The sequence below is a fragment of the Megalops cyprinoides genome, chromosome 2, assembly GCF_013368585.1.
Source record: "Megalops cyprinoides isolate fMegCyp1 chromosome 2, fMegCyp1.pri, whole genome shotgun sequence".
Taxonomy (NCBI): Eukaryota; Metazoa; Chordata; class Actinopteri; order Elopiformes; family Megalopidae; genus Megalops; species Megalops cyprinoides.
The window spans coordinates 22428245-22454641 of NC_050584.1; the positions used below are offsets into that span (position 1 = coordinate 22428245).

Here is a 26397-nt window from a genome sequence, read left to right on the forward strand (position 1 = left end):
AGTGCCCCAGTGGGAAATGGAACCACCAATCTTTTGGTTACGAGCCCTGCTCCTTACCGCTGTGCTACACTGCCACTAAATTATGACAGTAACAAGAATCAGGAAGGAGTCAGGGGGTGGTTTGGCCCAACAGAGTCAACAGTGTTAAATAATTGCTTCTTGGTAACTACACTCATCTACATGAAAACATTGTTCCCCTTTGCTCAGGGTGCCAACCGCCTGTTTGCAATGCAGCGGATCAGTGATGTCTTTCCAGCCCGGATCTCAGTAAACGCTTGGATGCCCTGACAGCTGACAGAAAGCTGATGTTTTTTTTTTTCTGCACTCTCCCGAGAGAGAGGTACTGTAGTCATTACGGCAGCTGGCTGACTGGTCCAGTGCATTCAGGGCCCTTCTTCCAAAACCCTGGGAATACCACCCCCTTCCCACCCATCCCCCCCCGCCCACCCACTTGACATGAAGGAGGGATAAAGACCAGCACTCTCCATACAGAAATGCCCCACAAGACAGGCCAATTTACAACAGGGCTGTACAGGATAAGACCTAGTTATTGTGTTCCTAAAAGACAGTTGTGGTTTTGCAATTATTTCATAACAAAGTACCCACTACTGCCTGGTCTCCCACCTCCAGAGAATACACTTTGAACTGATCCAATGGAGCGATCCCCAGACTCAAGATTTAGAGAGAAAAAAAGGCAATGCAGAGAAACACAACACACACAAGTTATCAAGTGCCCACTGAGCACACCACTAGAGCAGAGATGCTGTTTTTTTTCTTTTTTCTTTTAAATAGTCAGACACATTATTCCTTGTTTCGGAACTGTGCGCTTGCATTTACCCATTCTTTCTGGGTTTGCACGATAAGCTTGCTGCGATCCTTGCTGGTGAGAGCTGCGGGCTCACATGAAAGCCCATGGTTGGGCAGACACTAGCCACTCCACCCCGTCCCAGACAAGCATTCAGCTCAGACAACACCCCTCCACTCACCAGCACACCCTCGCCAATGACACTGAGACTGCATGCTCTTCCCCCATCCACCAACTCACAGTCCCACCCAGCAAAAAAACTCTATAGTCTATAAATACTGTCTCTCCCTCCCTGTTCTTTCTTAAAGTACACCTTCCCACCACCACCACACTCCCAACATCCATAGCAATGACAGGAACAGCACTTCTGAAACAGTCTAAGACATATTGCTGAGGCTAACATCTTCTACTTGTGTCACTGCAACGGTGGTGACACAGTGGGATATGACAGAGCATCAGTGTGACACTGGTGTCAGTAATAGGATGTAAGAGAGCAGCAGCGTGCCATTGGTTGGAAGCTGCGGGACACGAAAGAAAGCTGACAGCAGTGAGAGGAGGGATGTGATGTAGCAGTACAGTGACAACGGTGGCAGGAGGGGAGTGTCTTAAACGACGATGACAGCAGCGGCAGCTGTTGGATGGATGAAGGGAACACCAGGGTGTGACCCACCTCATTGAAGCGCACCAGCCTCTCTTTCACCTCTGCCAGGATGGGGTCAGGACTTCGTACCTTCATCTCCGGGTTCAGTTTCTGGGCTTGCAGGCCGTTTCCCACCACGCGGCCAGAATAACTGAGAGAGGAATACAGAGAGGAAGAGAGGGGTAAAGAAGGACTCAGTATAAAGCATGTGTTCATCTGTGTCCCGAACTGACATGCAGGTTAGGTAAGGAAATCATCTTCACACTGCATTTACTGTTATTACACTTCTGCCTTTTTAAAGGTCACAGCTCCTTGTCTATTTCCGGGATAGATATATACAGGTACACTTAAAATAGAGTAAACATAAAAAGGTGGCCTTTATTATAAAACTGTCATGTTGGCCTATCCCTGCTTGCTAGGGTATAAAGTGACAGTTATCTTGCCCTTTCTGTCTCAGTTAAAGAGACAGATGGCTCCCGAGTGGCTCAGCCAGTTAAAGCGCTTGCTTTACACTGGCTGAATCCTACAGCTCAGTCCCAGGTTTGAGACTGTGGTGTGAAAAACAGCCATTGCTTGTGTGCAATTGTAACAGAAAATTTTTGTAGTAGAATCACCGTACACTGTAAGCGCTGCATGTGTACCTTGAAAACTGTGAAAGTAGTCAGCTGGCATTCATATCTTTAGTTAAAGATAGCATGGATGGGACAGGATAGAAAGTGCCCACGCAATCCCGGGAGATTTCAACAGTCTGGAACATTCAGCATCCAGACTAATTAAGCACCTCATTGAAACTGGATGAATCTGAATGTCTGTCTTCTTAGGAGCAACAATCAATGAATTCTGCACTGCCCGCTCTCCTAACATGATTCATTACAAAGTCAAATGCTTTGCCCGCTGTGAAACGAGATGGTATTCCTTGGCTGCAAATCGCAATATTGACCCCCGCCCACCCCCCCCCCGCTCAGTGATCAGAGAGACAGAGCAGGAGGACACCGTTGATTAGGGTAATGGAAAAAAAAGTCATCAGCCACTACATCAGTCAGATCATTACCGCACGTTTTAAAGGAAAAAAACATGCCAATTTTCTCAGCGGAGGACGTCCTGCTGGATATTTTAATTACACGTTAGCATTGATGTAAGCCACCCAATTACAGACCAAAGGGGAACGCAGAGGGGCACAAACATAAGCCACTGTGAAATAAGATTTCTTCAGCACCCCCGTCTGTATTTGTATATGAATGTGCATGAGCATGTGTCTCTGCCAGGCTATATCTCTCCCCCTCTCTATCTGTCTGTCTGACTCTCTCTCTCTTGCACTCAGATCAGCAAGACGAGGGATTAGCTGGTCAGGTCCGTGTTGAAAAGTTATTCTTCCTCTGTGGTTTCCTGTTACAGGCCGGAGTTAAAAATAGAAGAACAGGGAGGATTAGAGAAGAAACGGTGAAAGAGAGAGAGGGAGAGAGACAGAGGGAGAGAGAGAGAGAGAAAAAAAAGCCTCCTGCTCTTTCACGAGGTAAGCCCCGACAGCCACCCCAAGGTTGAGACTTTTAATTACCGCTGGCTGATCTGACCGTCCGCCTCACCAACCAGGTCAGGAACAGACGGTAAAGGTTCAGGGTCTCTGGTGAAGCTACCTCTTTTAAGCAGGGGAGCAAAGCCCGTTTCCACCGTGGCTGGCAGGGGGGTGGGGGGGGGGGGGGGGCGGCTTGACAGCATCGCAGAGACCCCACTCCGGGGTCCCGACCACCCTGGCCAGCCCCCCGCTGATGGGCTGGCTGTTGAAGCAAACTTCCCTCCTCTGAGCAGAGCACTAATGAGAGCTTGGAGCTGCACCTGGGATTTAATTACCACTGTCAGGCAGGAGGAGGGAGGGACAGGGCTCTCGAAGCCCGCAGTAAGGTGAAGAGCACCGCTCTTTCTTGTCGCGGTAAGGACAGGACTCCGGCTCTAGTTCTGCCCCTGGGCGTGCTCTCAGCCATGTTATTATCCCCAATTACGCGCCTCTACACCTCCACATTGCACCATGCTTCTCCACACTATTTATCTGATTCGCAGATCAATGGGTAGCTCACACACCTAAACACCTATTCCTGGACGCTTTCTTAAGAAATCATGTCCGCTTCCAATACTTTAACTGCCACACCACTGGGCTATTTATGTACATCCATAATGAACTGAATATATCAGCCAGGCAATGGAGGACTGAAAGCAGATACACACATAATTGGACTTGCACTGGAGGAGTTGCCTAACCCTTTGTGCTCGGTATTGTTTCTTAAAGGGATAAATGAGGTTTTTCCCATTGGGTTAGAGCTGTTTTATAGAAATGTAAATGCTGTTTTAGTGTTCATTCAGTCTGGGGCAGTTACTGCTCCACAGAAAGCAAGCCTTTAGTGGTCCTTCTTTTTTCACATGGCACAAAACAGATTAGCTTTGAGAGTAGCCCGTCTTGACTCCTAACCACTGAAGACATCAGAGAGAGGCCAGCCATTGTTCTCGTTGGGTGCGGAATTTTAAACAACAGCAAAGGGCCCTTTTTCCCATTAGCCAAACAAAAACCGTGAGGACAACTGGGGGAAATCTTTCCAGCATCAGCATGTGCGGTATTTGGAGGACTGGGGAGAGATTATGAGTATCCGGTTGTTTCCGCAGGAAAGCGTTGACATCCAAAACCTCTGCGCTTTTGAGAAGAAGGGATCTGAACACTTGGAGCCAATTAACACAACATGTGAGACTCATCGGGCTGCGAGATTCCTTAAATGCTTTAATGTGCAGAGCTCTTGACTTCTCCGCTCGGGGTCTGAAACATATAAACGCTGATTGCCAAGTTACGCTGCCGTAAATGGAGCAGGCACAGAGAGAGTGAGAGGGATGGCTACAGTAAGCGCGTTGTGTGTGCAACCGTGCATGTGCATGCATGTATGAGCGAGTGTGTATGTTTCTGTGTGTATGTGTGTGCATGTGTGCCTGAGTGTGAGGGTATATCCAGAGGTGGAGTCACATCCTGTGCCTTTTTTATTCTCATAAACATTCTGCTCAGCTGTTTTGCGCAGGCAACTTCAGAATTAGAGCTTTCCATCCAAACTGGTGCATCCAAACCACATATTAAAAATGAAAATAATAATACCAAGCTAATAATAACATGTGGGGTCCCGCAAATTCAGTACACAACTCCAGGCAGAGGAGGAGGCCAGCTGAAAGAGCATATCCTTAAAAACAATCTCGGCATTTCAATTATTCATTTCAGGCTAACCCTTCAGAAGTGACCCCCTCTTTCTCCTCCCCAGTCCGTAGGTACAGCATGCATTATTCTCTTTCCTTCCCTGGTCTGTGATTAGCCGGGACATTTAGAGCCTGCACTTGAAAGGTTGGCCTTAGTGCTGCCCGTGTACCGAGGCATGGCCCTGGACCCCTCTGCCCTCATCAAACGAACACCGCCCGGGAGCCCCCGGCACAGGGGCTCGCTAATGATGCTCCTCAAGAAAGGCTCGGAGCTCCGCGGACAGATCCGCAGGATGACTCATAAGCGCGGAAGAACAAAAAAAAAGCCTCTGAAAAATCCCCCATCCCCCAAAATCCCCACGGTGGCTCAGCACGCTGCGCCTTGGAGCGCTTTCGGAGACGGGGCGCCGGCAGCGGGGTTGTTTCGGGCCTTGTTCTCCAGCTCCATCGCCCTCACGGCTCCCTGCAGTGGGTGGCTCACGCTTACTGGCTCTCCACACTAATCCAGGACCACCTGCATTTACTGCCTCTATCTCTAACACGGCCCGCCAACCGCCTACAGTGCTGGGCAAAACGGCTCATTCAAGGATAGAACAGTAGTTCCCTACGTGGCGCTAAGAGCCGTGATCACTTTTTCACTCTACCACCATCATGTGCATATCTGTGATGGCCAGGCACTATCTGTTCCCAGCTTGCGAAAGCATGCCCTTCTCTAGCCCATTGAGCTCAGTGAGCAGCCACCCCCTTATGCAAGGACCCCATGACCCCACCAACCCCACGGGACAGCTTCACATGCCTGCACCCGCACAAAAAGAAAACATGTTTAGGCAGCCTACGCAGCGCTACATAAAGAAGCAGTAATTCACCAGGGCTCAAACACACTTCAAACTTCTTCAGACAGTGGGTGGGTCCTTGTTGCAGTTTACCAGCAGCACTTGAACATCTTGAAATCCTGAGTGATGAGTTTTTTTTTTTTTTTCCTAAAAGCTATGTTTTTCTCACAAAACTGAGAGGCTGAATCAAGATGCGAATACTTTCGGTAAATAAATAATTGAAGTCATACACAAGAGACGAAGAAGCAAATATTTAATCAGCCCAGATATGTTTGAGCTGCTGCCTTGACACACTAAAATCAAACACGTGTAGTGCATGGCTTACACAATGTCAGCCATTTATTACAACACATTATGTGCATATTATCAGAGGCACTTTAAATGCTTACTATTTTTACAATGTACTTTATGTAAAAAGCTGTAAATTTCTTCAGGATTCATATACTTATTCATAGTCATCCTTTATATTATTGTGTGCTCACTTTAAGTATGTTCCCTAAAGATGGTTTTTGCTGTTTTGTTTGGTCTGAATATAATGAGGTTTTTTTTCGGTTGTTTAAAATCAAAATCTCTCTCTGTCTCTCCCTTTCCCTTTCCATTCCTCACTTCAGAACACTGCGTCTCGCTCCTGCTGCCTCCTGGCAAGGACACATTTGGCACCTGGAGGAAGCTCTCCAAAGATTGTCTCAGTGCTGCTAGCTCACTGTTCCAGAACAAACCCTAATGACAAGCCACTCCCGAAACTGCACAGCCCGTGCCATTTTACAAAGCAGCGCAGCATCTGTGACTCACAGGGCTGTGGCCCGACCGAAGAACTTGTGGGTTTGAGTCCCCCCCCCCGGGGGACGACTGGGCGAGGCACTTCGCCTCCATCGCTCCAGGAAACACCCGGCCGTCCGAATAGATTACAGATCACCGTGCCGGGTGTACTTCACTTTTCGAGTGGGCTGGGCATAGACAGTATATATAAATAAACAAATCTAACGTTAGGTAAGCGTTAGGTAGGCAATATGATGAAAAACCGTGATAAAAGCCTCTGCCCAAGCAGATTATGCGATTTATTTTTGCTCTCAAAACACGTTGAGTTAAGAAACAAGGAAATTGTTTTTTGTCCCAAGTAACAAAGCTGCAGTGCCAAGAATGTGTTGAAATAATTGGCATGCGCTTTCCGACGTGCACACATCTTTCGTTCAGCGCTTGAAGTATAATATGTGTCCTCTGAGAAGCCGTCAGCTGACATGCCCGATTGGCCCTGAGTGAGCTGAGAGGAGGCTTTGGAGTTTTGCTTTTTGCGTGTGTTTTTTTTCCTTCCCCCCTTTTCGAATCAGAAATGCAGCTGAGATCCAGACAGCACCAGCGGTCTGCACATCACATGCAAACAAACAGGCGGTTTCCAAGGCAACACACAACCGTATCCTCCCACCGCAGATCATCAAGGGCAGGACGGCGGCTGTGCGCTCACCCTGGAATATCCCACGATGCATCTCTTTACGGATGCACGGGCGCAGCGGCGGGTAATGGGGAGGAGGATCAAACCGGAGGAATTCTACCCTCAAACTTCACAGCCCGGGCTGGAGCTGCTGTGCACGTGAGGCTGAGCGTGATGCAGTGGCAAAAGCACCGGAAGGAGGCAGGTTTGAATCTTGGCGGTGAGATTTCTGCTGTGCCTCTAAGGATTTCTTTTACCCAAATATCACAAGTTACAGTCTCAATTCTTAAAAACCCACCAATATAAAAGAGTTAGTCACAGTTTTTCCACTAAATACCCACCAATATAAAGACGTCACAGTCTCAGCTCTTCCATCAAACACCTACTACCAATATAAAAGAGTTACAATCTCAGTTCTCCCACCAATATAAAAGAGTTAGTTTCAGCTCATCCTCCAAATACCCACCAATACAAAATAGTTAGTCTCAGTTTTCCACCAAGTCTAAAAGAGTTACAAAGAGTGTAGAAGAGTAATCCACCCTGAATAAAGGGCCTGGCTGAGCAAACAACAGGCTGAGTCCTCATCACTAGACAGATCAATAATCATAAAGCGACAGGTATTTAAAACCATGCTCACCTCAATCAATCCACCCGAGCCTCTGGCATGATGGAAAAAAAACCCAAACCAGATTCTGCAGCAAGCTCATGTACAAGATATTGCAGTGCACCATTTAATCAGCCAGAACTCAAAATAGCAATGTATCTTTTAGCTCCACATGTTGTTCAGAGCAATCACCACTGACACATTACCAAATAAATCTAGGAAAAAAAACTGTAATTATCTCCCAGTTCAAATCTTTTTTTATTGTTTTTTGGCTGGCGGTCAAATTCTTAACAATTTCTAAATGTGTCTAACAAACCTAGCCCAACTCCATAACTCAAGCTAAACCCAGGAGTGTGATTCACATAGTTTCCGAAAGAAACCAACCATCATCACTCACATATACACAAAAAACAAGACCCTGCAAAGGTACTCCTCCCGAGGGCAAACCACATCACACACCAACCCACCAAATACGTTAAACATGGATGGCTAAGAGTCATTTCCTGTTCATAATTCTTTTTGTGTCTGATACTGTCCCAATACATTGATATTGAAAGCCTTTAAAGGTGAGCTTTTGTGTGTGTGTGCGTGTGCGCGTGTGTGTGTATGTGTGTGTGTGTGTGTGTGGCAGTGAGTTTGACATACATTTGGAGCAACAATAAAAATTGACCGGTTGGCACATAAACAGGATGCCCAGCAACCCACTAACACTGCACAGCGCCTAACACCACACTAATTTCTTCAGCTGCGGCGTGTCGTTTGACGGGTACTGCACGCCTCTCTCTCTGTTTTGTACAGCTTTGTGTCTGCTCAGCCCAGCCCTCTCAGCTGTTACTTGTAGACGGAACAGCAGCTGTCCCAGTTTGTGAAGAGGAAGCCACCCCATTTTTGTGCTGAAGATCTTCGCAGAACAATAGGTCAGTCGTGTTGCAGACATGAACCTGGGTTCAGTGCATGAAAAACATCAAGGTAGCAGTGGCTAAAGTTTGCTTGTTGCCGTAAGGCCCATCTTCAAAGGTAGACAGAGGCCATGTTCTCCTCAGTGACACTGCGGGTCTCAACTTCTCAAAGCACTTCCATTGGAGCCGAAACAAACGGTATAGCCCCATAATTATGTTATTAATGCAATCTTCCCAAACGTGCTAACTAGGCAGCATGGCTCTCGGTTATCTGTCTTGGTGAAAGAAGTGAATGAGGTCACTCTCCCACACCGACACAAACCCTGCAGAGAGTAGAAGTGAGGAACTTTGCAACACTTCATCTAGAATATATACATATGTCAAGCCTCCACAGCCTACTTGCAACAATATGGTAACACTAATGTTACTTCAGTTCCACAGCAAGGTGGTGAGAATGCTAAGAGGTTTTAAGCCTGGCAAGGAAACTGCCTCCTTAATAGGCAAGGTCACATGGTGAGCAATGCCCTTCCTGACTACCTTGTTTTTGTCAAATCTGGCTGCCCTATCTTCAATCTTTCATTTGCCTACAGCACAGTTCAGACTCTCTGAGGAACATTCTGTTTATGCCACTGGGCCTTTGAAAACACACAAGTGGAGTGTGTGGAGCAATGCATGGAACAGTGTGCTGAGCAGCCCTGAGGATTGTGAGAGATTGTGGGGCTGGTGCCCATGTGGCCGGCATCTGGCTGCACATTCCTCAGGAGAGAGTCACTCGGAAGTGCCACCATTCATTAGACAGACGTCTATCTGCAGACACAAAAAAACGGCACAGCAATCAGGCATCGCAATAAGGCTCAACACGCAAAACAAAAGATCAAGGGTATATATATTTTTCCACCATCACCAGAGAAGAGGGGGGAACTGGGCCAAGAGATATTTTAGAAAGGCTCAGCAACTGAATTGCCCCCATCAGTCATATTTTACGAGGTTGTAAGAGAGAGCGCTTGGAGACAACTCCCCCCGAGTCTCAGGTTAAAGGTCGGCCTTCTACCTGATATCCCTGAAGCCGCCGGTAACAGCCGGGCCTTGCGAACACCTGCCCATGCAGACCGACGATGGCTTGTTACAAAACGCAGCTCTCCAAGAAAGCACTGCAGGGGTCGGTTTTTATTAATGAATGGTGGGTTAAAAATGCACATGCCCGCTCGTCATTCAAAAAAGAAACAGCCACCTCGCAAACAACCCCCATATTAAGATGTCGGACATCACTCATCATGGGTGGGATTTCTTTCCCCCGTGAGGCTTGGGACACCGTTTAATGCCACTTTCTCTTTTTCTCTTGAACAGCAGGATTTTAACCGTCTTTATTTTCTTTTCGAGAATTGCATGCTAATTTACAGTGACACCCGCTGAAGATTTTTCACAACTCAAACGGCACGTGAGAAAAAGGCATTTAAGAGTTCTTCTCTCTCCGATGGATTAACAGTCATACTCACCTCCACCTGACGAGCTTTAATTAAGATGTTCGTCTGCCCTACTTGCAAGCTAGCAACTTCTCATCCACAGCCCTGTTCTTATACTTTGCAAGAAAAGCTAATGAAAAAGGAGGTTAAGTCTATTTTAGCGGTGGTAAGGTGAACAAAACTGTTTCCTCACTAAAATCAACTCAACTACTCAAAGGGGTTAGGGCACACACACACACAAAAAAACTGACAAATCTTGATTTGGTTACCAACCAAACAAAGAGGAAACGACAAGTTAAATCCCCTTATTCAAGGTTTCTAATGCCAGTACTATGGGTGTAACTCACTCAATGATAGGTAAAACCCGGGACTGAAATGAAATACCCTGACAATTTTAATATGCTCTCAAATGTGACCAATCAGGGATAAAGAACTTGGAACACAACAAAGAATGCTGACCTTTCTCCTCATGCTCTTTTCCCCTGCATGTGTACCTTCCATGGTTCATGTTACTGGTTTGAGATGCATCTGCAACTTGTTTTCACACCAGGTTTCATGTTTTCTTCTCCTCGGCTTTCGCCAGATGAAACCGGGGCGAACAGGAGAGGGACATAGAGGAGAGGAAACCCTGGCTGAAGGGACCCTGATTTCACCCTGCTGATGGACGGTGGTCCTGCTCATGACAACGCCGCTGCAGTTTCAAAAGGCAAGGTGCAGGTGCCAATAGGTTTACAACCCAAGCTCACACGGCATGTGTGAAATCTAGCCTACTCATGGTCTAAATGTAACAAATGTACAACGCGGTGTATCATTTCGTTTTTGTGCCGTTTTTGTTCCCAGGCTGTGAGAAATATATTTCTATATTTCATGCTATAATGTGCCATTATGCTTTATGCACTATTGTGCTGTGGGTTTCTTTCAACATGGGTCTTTTACTCTATTTCCCTTCATCCTCATAGAAGCGGACCGCACGGCACTATGGGACTGCTTTATGGGCCTGAAAAGCACACTTTGTCAGAATCAGCATCTTGTGATATCGGTAATAACATAAACCAGACACACAACAACCCCCACTTTGGGAAACAGGGGCGACAGAGAGTCAGTTTCTCTGGGACACCCGTCTCAGCTCAGAAACTGTTTAAGTATTCATTATTTATCCATTTCCCGCTGTTGTTGCTCCTGCGCCCAACTTTACAGCCAGACGTATTATGGCCTCAGCTGCATTGTACAGTTTTAAACTAGCTCTGGTGCTCTGTGTCCTCCGGAGGACTGAGAGAGTAGTTTGGTGTACCTGTCACCACCTGTAAAGGCCTCCTCTCCTGCTCCCATACTGCCCTCTAGTGGTGCCAGGCCTTCTGATGACATGATAATACACAAACCAGCTTTTAAAAAGCTCTTGTTTACTGTTTGCCAAGTCATTATAGCCTGAATGAGTCCTTGAAAGTGCAAGTCTCAGACCAGCATTGACAGAGCTTCCCTTTGCCTGCAGTTCACAGCAGCACCCCGTCATCAATCATAATAATTAACAGAGACACCTGTGGAAAGGACAGGTCAGGAATGAGAACCCTTTTTACAGCGTGGGTGAACGAGCCTCCAGTTCATCATTCCGGTTCAAAAGGTGAATTTCAACAACAGCAACAAAAAAAACCTGGGGCGCTGAGAGCAAGCAGCAAGATCCCCAAGAGCTGTGCTAAACGACAGAGAGAACACCGGCCAATTCTTCCACCTGAGGAGCTGACCTCTGCTGGAGAAGGTCACCAGAAGAATGCAGCTCCCAGACCAACAGTGCAGTGTTCCTCTGTGCAGCACCAGAGGGAGGGGGAGGGAGGCATCAGACACCAGCTCACAGGGTGGAAACACCAGTGATCCCGAGCAGAGAGAGCCCACGTCTGTGCGAATGGCTGCGTGCTAACAGCACATTGATGGGACTCATCACCAGCCCCCCACCAGCAGGGTGTGGTGGGGCTCTGTGTGTGTGTGTGTGTGTGTGTGTCTGCTAGTGAGTGTGTCTGTGTGTGCGTATACCTGCAGTGAGTGTGTGTGTGTGTGTGTGCATGTATGTGCTTGTGTACATGCCAGTGAGTGTGTGTACCTGCCAATGAGTGTGTGTGTGCGTGTACCTGTCAGTGTGTGTGTGTGTGTGTGTGTGTGTGTGTGTGTGTGCGTGTGTGTGTCTGTGTGTGTGTGTGTGTTAGCGAAGGTGCTCTGACACCCAGTCTGAAACCCCAGCAGGGAGGGACCAGGCACGAGGGAAAGGCAACAATGAGCATCGCGCTTGTGTGACCTCATCACATTCTACCCAGATTCCACACCTCTTACATGCAACAGCGCACTGTATACAAACAACATAACCTTTTCAGAGATGATTTCATGTTAAGAGCACACAAACGCAAGCAAGCCACCATGACAGACCCACTTAGAGATCCTTGAGATTTTTTTTTTTTATTCACCCTTTCCTCGTAACTATAGACACAGACTTTGTTAGTCGGAGCCATGATAACATGTTATTGGCAACGGGATGCCTGAGGCCAAACAAGCCAGAGCAAGCTCTCAGCTGACAGTGCAGGGCACTGCAGGCCAAGAGGAGCACCCCCAGGCTGCGCTCACACAAACAGGGGACCATCACCACCCCTGCCCTGCCCAAAACGGTCCTGAGGGCACACTGCTTGCCTGCTGTGACAACACATTAGCTCACAGATGAGTGAAATGCAGATGTGTTTATGACCTGTGGAAAAAAGCAGGAACAAACAGGTTTTCATCTGTTGAATGCAGTTAAACGAATTTCAGATTTCTACCGTGTGAAGACGTTTAGCCTGCTAATGAGCAGGGTGGCAGAAAGCAATTGGCAGTGTGAAATATTGCTAATTTGATCCCTTCGCATCAAATATAGTCCCTTCATATCAATCAGAGTCATGATCAAACACCTCCAAAGATATGTAAAAAAGTCTACTTCATGAAAGTTCAGTTCAGATATTGCTGGACAGCTCTGCTACTGATGGGACTGACACTCAGTGATGGATTCCCTCTTCTTCAGTCTTTCAGAGTACCTCTATTCACAGGTCGCAGGCTCCCCCTGGTGGCAATTAGTCAAACTGAGTGTGTCAACCCCTGCTATCATCCGGTGAAGGTGAGATGGTCAGCCCTATGTGTTTTTCTGTCTGTTTTTTGTTGTGAATGAGATAAATAGATTTGGCCTAGCACTTCCAAGGGGTGTAAGAAATGGTTACATTTTTGGGCTAAGAAAACTCTAACGTTGCTCCCACTGCTGGGGGTACAACTCTGGTGTGGTCTTATGGTAGGTACACCCTTGATTAAATAAAGGGTAGATGAAAAAAAGAATTAAAATAGAATCATTAAATAAAGCTTAACTGGTGTGAAGAAATTCCAACAATTTTAATAGTTAATCTGGACTTCATTTGAGGAACATGTGTGCAACATTAGCAAAGAGCAAGTTATTCCATTGATCTAGCCAAAGAACACAATGTGTACCTGCATCATACCTGGACTTTAAACCATTCCACATAAATATAAAACTTACAAGTTTGCATGGGTTTCAGAAGACCTTTAGCAAGTGAGAAAATTAGGTGGCTGTTCAGAACAAGACACAGATGGGGATTCAGATTTGTTCTGGATTTATTTATCTGGAGCCACTGGGTTTAGGAGTTCTTAAATAAAGCATTGAGCATTGAGACTTTGGGCCCTGGTTGTGGGTCTACCCAACAAGCCCCTGGGTCAGTGTGTACCTACCTACCCTACTGACAGAGGCTGCACAGGCAGTACCCTAGAAACTACCCCCCCCCCCCCCCCCCAAAAAAAAAAGCACATGCCAACAGAATGAGAAAGCTCTGCGCAGGGACCACACAGCCGCACATGGGAAGAGCTCTGAGCCGCGGACCAGAAATACCACATCCTCATTCACTTTCCCTTCATTAGGACCGGGTGGCGGGTTTGTGGGGAAACAATTGTCTGTAATTAAAATCTGGGGGTAGAAATAAAGGCTTCGTTTTCATGGGGGGGGGGTGTATAGGAAACAGGTCTCGTTAAGAGAGGCTACGTGTGTAACTGGCTCATTGTGGCTTTCCTCTTGAGAAAATATCAGTTTCGGTCTGGCCCCACCTCTGGGGTGTTGCCACTGAAGGCAGGCTGGGGGGGGGGGGGGGGTGCAAGGGCCATGTGTTCCTCACTGTGGAAGACACAAAGATAAATCAATGGTGCAGGGAATGACCAAATATGCACTTGCAACACTTTCCCATCAGATTTGACCGACTGGCTGTTTCACAGGCACTGAGTGCTGTAACAGAGCTGACTTCAGACATCAGAAGACATCAGGCAAATCAGAAGGCTTCACTCCGATGAGGTGTCAGTGCATTGAGAGAAAGCTCACTTTTTCCAAAGGGTCAATGAGAACGCTCAACGGGCGTTTGGATGTCAGTGAGGGGTCTTCGCTTGTGTGTGTTTGTGGAGCTGTCAGCCTAAAACTCAACAGCTGTATATGGGAGACAGAATGGCTCTGAGGATGAAAAACAAGCCCACGCGGTAAAAGGGAGATCAAAAAGATATGGTTTGAATACCTTTGCCATTAATAAAGAGAGTGGATGCACATTGAGCACTGCTGCCTGAACAACAATGGAAAATATCAGACCCCCAACTCAGATTTGTCTAATATTAACATCTCACTAAAGCACTGAGTCAGTGTGAGTTGGCATATGAAACAATGAATGAATGAATGGACTAGTTTTTCAAGGTTTTCAAAGCAAGGGTGACTCATCTCAACAATCACTAAAGCATAGCACCCACCTGGGTGCGTGGCAGCCATTTTGCAGAACATTCATCACACGTCGGCGGAAGTAGAGATAGGGGGAACTATTTTGGAAAATTTAACTGGTGTATGATTTGACAGCCATAATGAAAGATCCTGTTTGGGAATCAAGCCTGGGACACCAGAAAATGACCTGCTCTATCTGATAAGTACCATCTGAAAGACAGCATCTCCTATAGCACAGTATCACTATCTCCTGTTGAGAGATAAGACTGCCCTCTACTGGCCAAAAAACACCACCTCCACAAGAAACCCAGTTTTCCAAGAAGGTAACATGAACCCAATCCAACCCTGCTTAGCTTCAACCATCAGGCAGGAGAGACTTACAGGAGAGACTTACGGTACGCCCAAGGGGTGACCCCAGACCAGTTTATGTTTTGCACAAAATAGCTGCAGCTCTGGTCAGGGCTGTCTCAACTGATCCTGGATCAGCATCAGCAAACTCCACCCATAAATTTGACACTGCACATTGTTCGCCGTTTCTTCACAAGAAGTGGAAAAGTGTTTTAAGCATGCCAGGGAAAGATGCACGGTATCTCCATCTGGGGCTAATTAGAGCTCAACCCACCAAGTCATGGTGGTGATAAATAAACCTGGCGAAGCAGCCAGCAGCGGCCCCGCGAAACGCACAGCTTTCTGCCTCCCCACTGCGAGCTGCACATGAGCTCGCAGAGCCGTGTTGCCAGGTTAATTTCAGGAGTGCAGTCGGCACTAAACTCCTCACATGGAGGAAAAAACAAAGCCGATCTTGTTAACATAAGACAATGATGGTGCTGACCTTTACAGCCCATTTCCACAGTTCACGGCCAGAATCCAAAGGTGCTTTTTTTTCTCCCCCCTCACACAGAAACTCTTTTTTTTCCTTTGGGAACATGAATCTCTGTGCAGAAAGATTACTCCTAATAAGATAACTCCTTTTTAGCAGTAAAAATTACTCCTAAGATAACTCCTAATGCCATTTGACACAACTCAGCTGGATAACACATAGCACGGTAGCAGTAATGCATTGTCTTAAATCATTCTTGTTGGGTGTCTTGTGTTGTTATTATTTATTATGTGGTAAATATATTGAACATGAAGTGACATTTCTTTGCCATTATTCTATGATATGAATGACATAATTGAGTGTGGCAGCCTTGTTATCTAACAAAACCATACACCCCTTTCACCATGGGCGCACACAGTGTGAACAAGTGTGGTTACAAGTTCCCCTTACGGTCCTCTTCCCCTCATTGCTGCTCTTATGTTGTCAGTTTCACACAATATGGTTATGAACAGAGTCATCAACACCAGTTGATAAGCCAATAGAGAGCAGGCAGGCTGTAGGTACCACCTTGCATGATAATGAGCAATAAAATGTTAATGTGAATTAGCTTTTGTGTGTGTGTGTGTGTGTGTGTGTGTGTGTGTGTGTGTGTGTGTGTGTGTGAGAGAGAGAGAGAAAGAGAAAGAGAGAGAGAGAAAGAGAGACAGAGAGAGAGAGAGAAAGAGAAAGAAAGAAAAAGAGAGAGAAAGAGAGAGAGAGAGAGAGAGAGAGAGAGAGAAAGAAAGAGAGAGAGAGAGAGAGAGAGAGAGAGAGAGAGAGAGAGAGAGAGAGAGGGAGAGAGAGAGAGAGAGACTTGGAAGGGTGAGCAAATACAGTAGTAGCTGCACATTAGACAACTGAATTAGCCTGCAAGGTGGTTTAGAGACAAACATAATTTTATTTGGGGCATAACATGAAAATTAATGTATAAAATTAATATATAAAAGCCTGTTTTATAAAGACAGAATAAGAAATAACAAAATAAACAAGTCAATCCCTTGAAATTGTATGTAGCCTTAGAACATAGCAACAAAAAGTTCACAGCAGTGCTTTTTAGCAAAATATTATGGAACACAGAGACCACCTTGGATTGTTCCATGGAGTGTTGCAGATCCGACCTCTAACGTACAGTACATGTTACTTCCTGCGTTTGATACTGGCATACCAAATGAATTCTGAAATCAGACAAATGTGTTGCCAGGTTAATGTCAGCAGTACAGCCAGCAGGTCAACACTGTCAACGCTGGACTATGACTGTGTTCATCTAGTGTGGACTGTACATACAGACAACGGGGCACCACCTCATGGCACAGCTACACTGCTGCCAAATAGACATGCAATAGCTAAATAAGTTCATTTTCCATCTCTGCCCAACCTTGTTTTGCGTCTTGTTCTGCATTGTTTTTGTCTGTGTGTCTCTCACTGATTCTTTGTTGTGGGCTTGTTTTGTTTCTTAGTCATTGAATCGGCACAGAACAGAGAAAAACGCCCTGGGTTTCAACAGAGAACAGCTGCTGTATCAATGTGTAGCTGAGTGGTTATTATTCATAGGCTGTTGGCAGGTCCTCTTCATAAGCTCATGAAACCCGATGCTAAGTGTGATTCTGAAAAAAAAATGTTTTATGATTCTGACAAAATGTTTCTGACTGGATCGTAAATATTACGAGCAAGAGCATAAGAAATCTTTTGCGCCTGACAAACTGCAATGTCTGATTGTGCATTGTTAAGCTAATGATCACCTTGCCTAGGGGTCAAGGCAAAAGTTACAACAAACTGAAAAGTGATCAAATTTGTGGCTAAATCAAAACTAAAATCATACTGCATTTGAGGCCCTGCATACCCACCAAGTGGCAGTGTGGGCCTAGATGCCCATAGGTGTATAGCTCATCCCTAAAACAGCTTGTCTTACACTTCCAGAGCCAGGATGGGGGAGAGTAGCTGGGTGTTGCACCCGAAGAGGGCAGGAAGAGTGGCTTGATGTTGGACCCTAAAGAGGACAGGGAGAGTCACTGGGTGTTGGGACCTAAAAGTACAGTGAGAGTCACTGGGTGTTGGACCCTAAAGAGGACAGTGAGAGTCACTGGGTGTTGGTGGGTGTTGGACCCTAAAGAGGACAGGGAGAGTCACTGGGCGTTGGACCCTAAAGAGGACAGTGAGAGTCACTGGGTGTTGGACCCTAAAGAGGACAGGGAGAGTCACTGGGCGTTGGACCCTAAAGAGGACAGGGAGAGTCACTGGGCGTTGGACCCTAAAGAGGACAGTGAGATTCACTGGGTGTTGGACCCTAAAGAGGACAGTGAGAGTCACTGGGTGTTGGACCCTAAAGAGGACAGTGAGAGTCACTGGGTGTTGGATGCTGAGAGAGGGAGATGTGACGAAGGGTCCTGGCTGAAGGAGGACACAAATTTCTGTGGCCTGGGTCAGGTCCAGGCCATAAAAATATGACCCCTTACTCCGAACCGCCCGCATGTCTGAAAGTCTTCCTGGTGCTGGGACTCCAACAACCTTAGCTACTGAGGAGGACACACAGATACAGACGACCTACACACACACACACACACACACACACACACACACACACACACACACAAGCCTCTGCATACATACTGACACACACAGACACAGTAAACATACACAGGTGTGTAGAGACAAACAGACATACACACACACAAACACACACATACACACACACACACACACACACACACACACACACTGCAAGCCAGAAGGGTCGCAGCGTTGAATGAAGGGGGTCAGACACGCTCACTTACAGGAAGAGCTCCGCAGGAGCGGCGCTCCCATTTTAGGTCCCTGCTGATCCGAGGGCAATGATCAGACACTGCGCTGACACCACATATTCCCCTGGGATAACTCCAGCGCTCCATTCGCCCATTGCCTTTCCAGATATGCTCTCCAAGCCCTCAGATGTCATGTGTGAAATGATAGAGCTTTCATTTGCCTCACATTACATTTGCTGCTGTTTCAGCACCACATTTTTCAGCCTTCTGCTCAAAGCTTTTATTTTCACCGCAAAACAGTCAACAGCTTTTCGAAAAAGACCAGGGTGAGAGCATGACAAGCTGTTTCACACGACCCCAGCCTGTGCATATAATATCATAAAAAGTGAAAAACATACATTTAAAAAAAGTATGGCTTTCAAGCCAGTAGCTGCTTTTTTGGTTTTCTGGCCTGATATTCGTGAAGTAATTGTCCAACAACACCAATTCAAATGCTGTGGTAAACTAGTGATGTGATTGATAAAATACAATGTGAGGTTCATTCAAAATTGCCAGTGGATCCCTTGTACAGAGAATCTGCTTAAACACTTATGCATGATTGTAGAATGTCGCTTCATGTGACAACAATGTTATTCATTCAGTGGGAAGTAGACAGTGACTTATTGCTGCAAACTGATGAGATGTAAGAGGATAATCTTCGTGGGGAGTTGTGAACCCTTGTGGAAAGATCCATAAGGACAGGCCCATTTACCACAGGAGTGGATGAACAATAGGACTTTCTGTGGTCCTCTATGCATCTTTAGTGAAGGAGACAAAAATGGAAGCAACAGGTGGGAAATAGTCACACAGCCGCACACACACACACACACACACACACACACACACACATACTAGCACTGACATGCACACACACACACCAGCATACAGACACACACACACACACACTAATACACACTCACCCAGACATCCACAGACTCCTACAAGCCTAGGCACTAGCTAGCACTTACACACACATGCTCCTGCACACCCAATTGACCTTACACTCGCACACATACACAAACATTCCTACACAAACAACCTTATCCCATCCAACCTTACCCACACACCCACACTCACTCATATACACACACACAGTAAGGTTGGGAATGGGAGGGAAAGGAAGGAGGGGTCCGGTACAGTATACGTGTGGGAGCGTTGCCCCTGCGGCCCTGTCTCCGCTGAACTGCCTCTGGCAGCACTCCAGACTCGTAGAACAAACCTCTCTCTCAGCCTGGGAGACCCAGCAGGTACAGGGCTATTCTCCCCTTCACACGCTTCAACAAACCTCAAAGAGACCAATCCACAGGCCTCTTCTAAAGCCTCACCAAACCAAAACACACATACGGCTCAACTACGTGGGCACAGGATTTCAGCTATGTGTGGCTTACTGTATCCACCACCAAGTCTTTTTGATCCGCTGACTATGGCGTGACTCAAGGCTTTATAGCACTGTAACTACAAAGTGATTACACGATCGCATCGAACAGAGGTTCAGTTTATCCTTCAGGTACTTCAGAGAACTCACACCTCAGTAGGACCATTTCAAGTCCTTTTCGCACAAATTTTGGAAACGGTACAAAAACACATGCACTGAAAAAAACAAAACAACTTGAATGCTACACTCTGAGAGCTCCTGGATGAAAGCAAGTCCCAGACGGTTCAGTTAGGAAATGGTAAAGTCGCGTTCTGCTGTGTGCTGCAGATTTTCATTCATCTGTCTGATAAATAGAGCCGTGTGGGCTGGGGCCTTGGGCTCTGCTGGTCTCTCCTCAAATTTCTCCACACATCTGAAGCTATTATACAGCCACTGAGGACCAGGCAGCTCGGCCTCGCTTTTTGGTGGTGTTTCGCTGAAAGCCCAAATCCCTGCACTCTGTGGTGGTGAGACATGCTGGGCACCGTGTCCTGCAGGGGGTTAGATGGGCATACATTGACCAACAAGATGGGAGAGTCCATTGACCTCCTGGCTACTTAAAGTGGACTAATCATGGCATCATCACTTTTTGGTGGTGCTTGTCTGATTTGTTGAAGGCCCATACCCCTGCATTCTGAAGAAAGACATTCTGGACACCTTGTCTTGCAGAGGGTTCTACCTCACTTGTAAGTCGCTTTGGATAAAAGCCAAACGCCAAATGAATAAATGTAAATGTAAGAGGGTTAAGGGAAGGAATGGAGGCCACCTGCTGATCAATGAGATGAGAGTTAACCCCCATAGCCAATAAAAGTGGACTAACATCATGGCAACGCCCCACATTTGATGAGCAGCAATTCTAAAATTGTAAACTTTGGCGCAAAAATTACTGGTTGTCATTTTCTAAGAAACTGGTAAAACTGAAGGAATTGAGGACTCATACGGTTCGCTCATTCCGCTGCTGTCTGTTTTGTTGTCAGGCACCACCGCGTTTCTATGGTTTCCCGGGTAGCCGAGCTGGTCCTGGTTTTAATCGGGACCTCTAGCGTCGCGCCTGGCGCCAGCTCCCCACTGCAGCCAGTGCGCGCACAAGAGTTTCCCCGTCTGATTGACTGGATGAGGAAACTGTGCAGGAAGATGTCAATAAAGCTGTCCCTCTTCAATGGCTGGTGGGAAGACCCGGCTACACAGAATGGGGCCCCTTTGAGTCCGCTCACAGCGGAGAGAGGGCTTCCACTGAGGGGAGAAGAGAAGCAGACAGCCGAGCGGGACGAGCTGGCGCTGGTGAAAGGCCTTCAACACGAAAGTCAGTCAATGCATTTTATTGCCCTTTTTCCCACTGCTTTCCACAGGTTCGGTGGTAGCGGCACTTCGCTGAAAGGTAACCAGGCAACCGTGACAGTGCGGCAGGCTAATAGAGACAGGGCAAAAAGAGAGAGGGCAAATAACCTGTTTGGTGTGTGCATGCTTGTGTGTGTGTGTTTCTATGTGCACATATGCGTCAGCATGTCTTTCAGGTCTACTCAGCTTGGAGGTTTTGCGCTCAAAAGCAAACATTCATAGCCTGGCATAGACTAAATTCTGTGAAATAATTACTGCCTTTGTATTTGGACAGGGACAATTTTGCCATTCCAGACATGCCTGTTTTTTCAAGGAAAAAAAGCTCTCTAAATGTAATGTCCCTCACCCTTTTCCCTGCTGCAAAGCCATCCACCCAGCCATCTCTGGTGTGCTTTAAAGAAAGTGTGACAGATTCAGCAGTTTCCTCTTAACTCTAGTCCCTTAGGGACTTGCTAACAGCAGGCTCTTTCTTCAAACCAATGGCAATGACAATCCCATTCCCCCAGTATAAGTACAACAGTGATATTAACCCTCAAATAAAAAACATGATCCTCATTGTGATCCAGAGGTTCCATCCTCTTACTTAGCACCACAGTCAGATTTACCAGTTCTTTTAGAAAAGGTGCTACAAGACATTGTACACCCATACAAAGCAGAGGTGTTGTTCTGATGCAGACATTGTTTCAGAGCAAAGAGTTCTGGAATACACAGTCAAACTAGAGCACTGTGTTCCTAGAACCTACATCATTGTATTCCGGAATAAGCAGCCAAGGAGGAGCTTTGAACTCCAACACATACAGCCAAGCTGGGGCCTGTGCAAGGTTTGCCTCTTTTAATAAAAATTCAACCTGTTTGTGAATTTTGCTGAGATTCAATGGTTTTAATCTCCATCATCAGGCTGTACCCTCCTCATATCTCCTCAAGTAGGCACAGTAGGCAAGAGTGTCTCTCACAGAAGACAGACAGATGAGAAGAACTTGTTCTCTATGTGTCAGCTCAACTGTCCCTGCCTGATTTTTGATGGCATTGCTTTATGGAAGTATGAGACTTCTGTTCTGCTTCTGTTGCTTATAACTGAGAAAACAGTGAATTGTTTGTGTAATAAATCTTACTTCATAAAACTAACCCTCCAGTCTACAAAGAATAGACTCTTCCAATTCTAATTCTAATTTCTTTCATGATTATTGAACCTAGTAGGACTTTTTGGTGTGTGTGTGTGTGTGTGTGTGTGTGTGTGTGTGTTTGAAGAAGACCCACCTCTTCAGACTGCATCGCCGGTCCACCTCAATTCTCGTACCTGCTACCTCTAGAATTTGATGTTTATTTTATGTGTAGTACTGTGATTTAGTGTACCTGGCTTCCGTTGCCTAGTCAGGTTGCACAAGTTAACTTGTGGCCAGGCTTGAATGGTGTTATGCTCACACTCATTGGTCTTTGAGTGTTGTTGGCCTAGTCTGGCACTGTTGTTCATTTAACTTCAATGGATACACTTATGTTCTATTGTACTGGAAGTTGCTCTGGATAAGAGCATCCCCTAAATGCATGCAATGTAATGTAATAAAACAATTAAAAAATGTTTTCACTACCTCAATTGTAATTAAGCTCTGTTTGACTGACCTTCCTCCTGACAACAGTCATGATAATATTCATGACAAGAAGCACGGTGGTAGTGGTAGGCAGGATGATGATGACGATCACAGTGATGATGATGATGACGAAGAAGATGAATATAATTCTACGCAGTGATCCCCCCAGCATATAGACAGATATTTGCAAGAAACACAATAATTCCTCATTTTTGCTGCAAACATAAGCAACACATTCCCATGGCAAAGTCCAGCTGACATGACATTGCCCCGGCCTTTCTTTAACATTGATTATAACAGAGCCACAGCATTACATGAACACTGACAGAATGCTATATGTTAGCTGGATGCCTGCCATTGGTTTATGCTGCTCCACAGCACTGGTGGTCTGTCTTTGCCTCCAGGCCACACTCAACATTTGAAACAATTTCCTTTGTGCTCATTACATTTCTTCTTCACTTTTAAATTATGTCTCGCAACTCCAGATCACCCCCCAAAGTACGTGAATGATGTCATTCATTGTTCATAAACTTCTCAAGATCTCTTTGTCCCATCAAGTTTTTAATTAAAACGCTCGGGAAAAAACATTGGAAATGATGGTGCGCTGCAATGCTCGGCTGTGCATTGTTTGCATGACCTCCAGAGTGATATATACTCCAGTTAGTTCCCGTCACTTGCTCCCCGTTAACCTGTTTCATCTGCCATTGTTTTGCTTTTTATTTTTGCATAATCAGACAGGAACTCTTACATAAGGGACGGCTTTGTCCTCTCCGGTAGCGTGTTCCAGAATTCGCTCTCACAGTTCCGACACAAAAGCGGGAGACAAAGAGGTGAGAACAGAGTCACCCACTTGTTGCCCTCCAGTGCTGTGCAGTGCGGAGCCACCAGCTTCAAAAGGGACATTTCAGCCCAGCTTCCCAGACCAGAAACGACAATTTTTACGACCTCACCCCCCCCCCCCCCCCCCCATCATCCTCTGCTGTGAGGTCATTCCCCCACTGCTGCAATATACAGGATTTTCCATGTAGTGATGATGTAGGAATAAAAAGCACATGAATATGAGGAGGAATTAATCCCAGAGCATGTATTGGCAGGGGCGCAAGGAGCAGAGCCTGAGAAGCACAGCCATTCATGGGAACTTCACTTCATCTTTGGCACCAGAGAAAGGCATAAGTGTCCTTTGTTTCCTGTTACGTCCATGCATGGGTGCACACCCAAAAAACTCACACATGCACCCCTACATGCGTTACCACAAACACACACACACAGAAACACACACAAACATATATACACTTACACTCACACAGCAAGGCAAAATCACTCACTTTTACATGGACACACCAAGAGAACATATATACCCTTACACTCAAACAGCAAAACAAAATCTCTCTCTCTCTCTCTCTCTGTCTTTCTCTCTCTCTCACTCTCTCACTCTCTCTCTCTCTCTCACACACACACACACACACACTCACAGGACCACGCATACACTCACATGTTCTTTTTCTTTATACGCCCAACAGCCACACAGCGTGAACTGTTATCCTAAAACACATGCAGCCCCCTGCGCCCTGTAGTGGTAACTCGATCACCGTGAAACCCCCCAACACCCTGTGCCTTGACCTCCCACACCAGCTGTGGAGTGGGGAGCGGAGCGCACCCCCACCCCCCCACCTCACTAACAGCAGCAGCAGCAGGCCAACAGCAGTGACAGCAGGGTCCAGTCCTGGTATGGACCATGGGAGATGGCTGCAGGAGGGGCTGTTAACCAGGGTGAGGCCCTCACGGCATCCCTCCATTAACACGGTTACCCTCACCCTTGCCATGACTCGTGCTGGGCCTGGCTGCTCTACTGAGTAACTAATCCCCATTCTGGGAATCACTACCGTGGAGATGCTCAGTAGTTTGAAACAGCCCAGAGGACCTTGACCCCGCCCACCCAGTACAAACTCTCAATAAAAGGGGTGTGGCTGACAGGGGATGAGCTCATGCCTCAGGGTCTCTCACAGAGTGGTGGGGTGTGGAGAGAGGGAAACACTCTCCCTTCTTCCCCAAACCCTGTCACACCCACCCTGAAATTATTTTACATTACATTATTGTCATTTAGCAGATGCTCCTATCCAGAGCGAGTTACATGGGCTACAGTTTTTTTTGCCATGTTATTCATTTATACAGCTGGATATTTACTGAGGCAATTGTGGGTTAAGTACTTTGCCCAAGGGCATAACAGCAGAACCCCAGTGGGGAAATGAACCGGCAACCTTTTGGTTATGAACCCTGCTTCTCACCTGTTCCTTATCCGCTATGCTACACTGCCACCCTCAGAAGCTGCGTGGAAGCTGAGGAGGGTCTAGCTATGATGGGACCCATGATAAGTAATGTTCAACCTTTGCGCTTTGGTGACTCCAGCATTCAGAGATATCCAGGCTTGTATGGTCCAGGCTTTATGTTACTATCCTGGCAGAGAGATGGCTGCCCATTGTCCTGGTACTGGAGAAAGGCAGGCTTGCCTGGCATGAGGAGAATTACAGGTCAGTAAAGCTCTAGTCAAGGGGTGAGGTCTGGCACCAAGGCCTACACTCACTCCTTATTAACCAGCCGGGAAGACTCAGGGCCTATACATAGCCCAAACCCCGGCACCGCACCCACTCAGCCATACCTGTCAGTGAGACACTGTCTCACACACTTCTCTCTTTCTCTTCCTCTCTTTACATCAGCTGAAAAGGTGGCAGTGGCGCTGGCTGCTGACACTGTGGCCCAGTTCTGTGAGAGAAAGCGTGTGGGTGTGTGACACTGTGAGAAAGTGGGACTTTGCCTTTGTTTAAGCATGAGCTGTGGGGACTGTAAGATGTTGGAGAGTGTGTGGGTTTGGGTCTGTGGGTTTGTGACAGTGGTGGGAGCATGTCTGGGGGCATGTGCTTGGAGCCCCCCCACCCCCAGTCCCCATTTGCCAGTTGACGCCAGAATGGATTCCAGATGTCTCTGTGGTAAACAAACAGATTGTCAGAACCTGATAAAAATGTCAGGCATTCTGATGCTCTGACAGGCTGCCATTGTCTTCGTCCATCGTCACATTTGTTACTAGTCCGTCCTCCAAAACAGACTTAAGTGAGATGTCCTGAAATTAGATCTGCCCAAAAATGTACATCCACATCCCTCTGAACAAAATTTAAATCAGAGGTACATATATATGCAAAAAAACAGAGATGGGCAGATACATGAATAGAAGGCAGTCCATCTCGAATGGGAGTCCAGGCCACGGCGACGCCTGTTTGTATTCCCAGAGCACAGCGGGTCTGAGAACACCCTGCGCACTGTCTATACAAAGCTCTGAATATACAAAACCGAGAGCCGTCGGATTGGGACCACGGCCCTTTGGTTTCTTGGCTCCAGCTTTGAGAACATTTTCTGCTCTCATAAGTACACAAACACCAAAAATCCTCACATTTCTTTCTGCCGCTCTGACATCCCAGCGGCCTCTGCACTGCATACGTAAAAGAGCAGCACAGAAAAGGCCATTTATCACCAGCCGCCCTCTACACAGCTCATAACTCCCCTAGAGCGTGAGTCAGTGGCTGCCAAGTGCTCTTCTGTGTTAGTGTAAACAAGCCCCCCTCCGCCCCTCCAATACCCTCTGTCTATAGCACTCCACTTCCATGGCTTGCCCCCCACCACCCCAAGGTCGATCTTTTAATTTGAAGGCATGATTCATTTCTAATGGGAATCCAGTCGTGTTGTGTTACAATGACAGGAAGTGTGGCCACAC

General features: G+C 46.7%; 1 protein-coding gene across 2 annotated transcripts in view; it reads right to left on the reverse strand.

The window, feature by feature from the left end:
- gpc5b (glypican 5b) overlaps nt 1-26397 on the reverse strand; it is a 125297-nt gene that overhangs the window by 48619 nt on the left and 50281 nt on the right. For both annotated transcript variants that reach the window (XM_036522049.1, XM_036522048.1), the window contains one exon: nt 1476-1596. In XM_036522049.1, coding sequence (XP_036377942.1) covers nt 1476-1596 — 121 coding nt within the window. The remainder of the gene's footprint in view (nt 1-1475; nt 1597-26397) is intronic.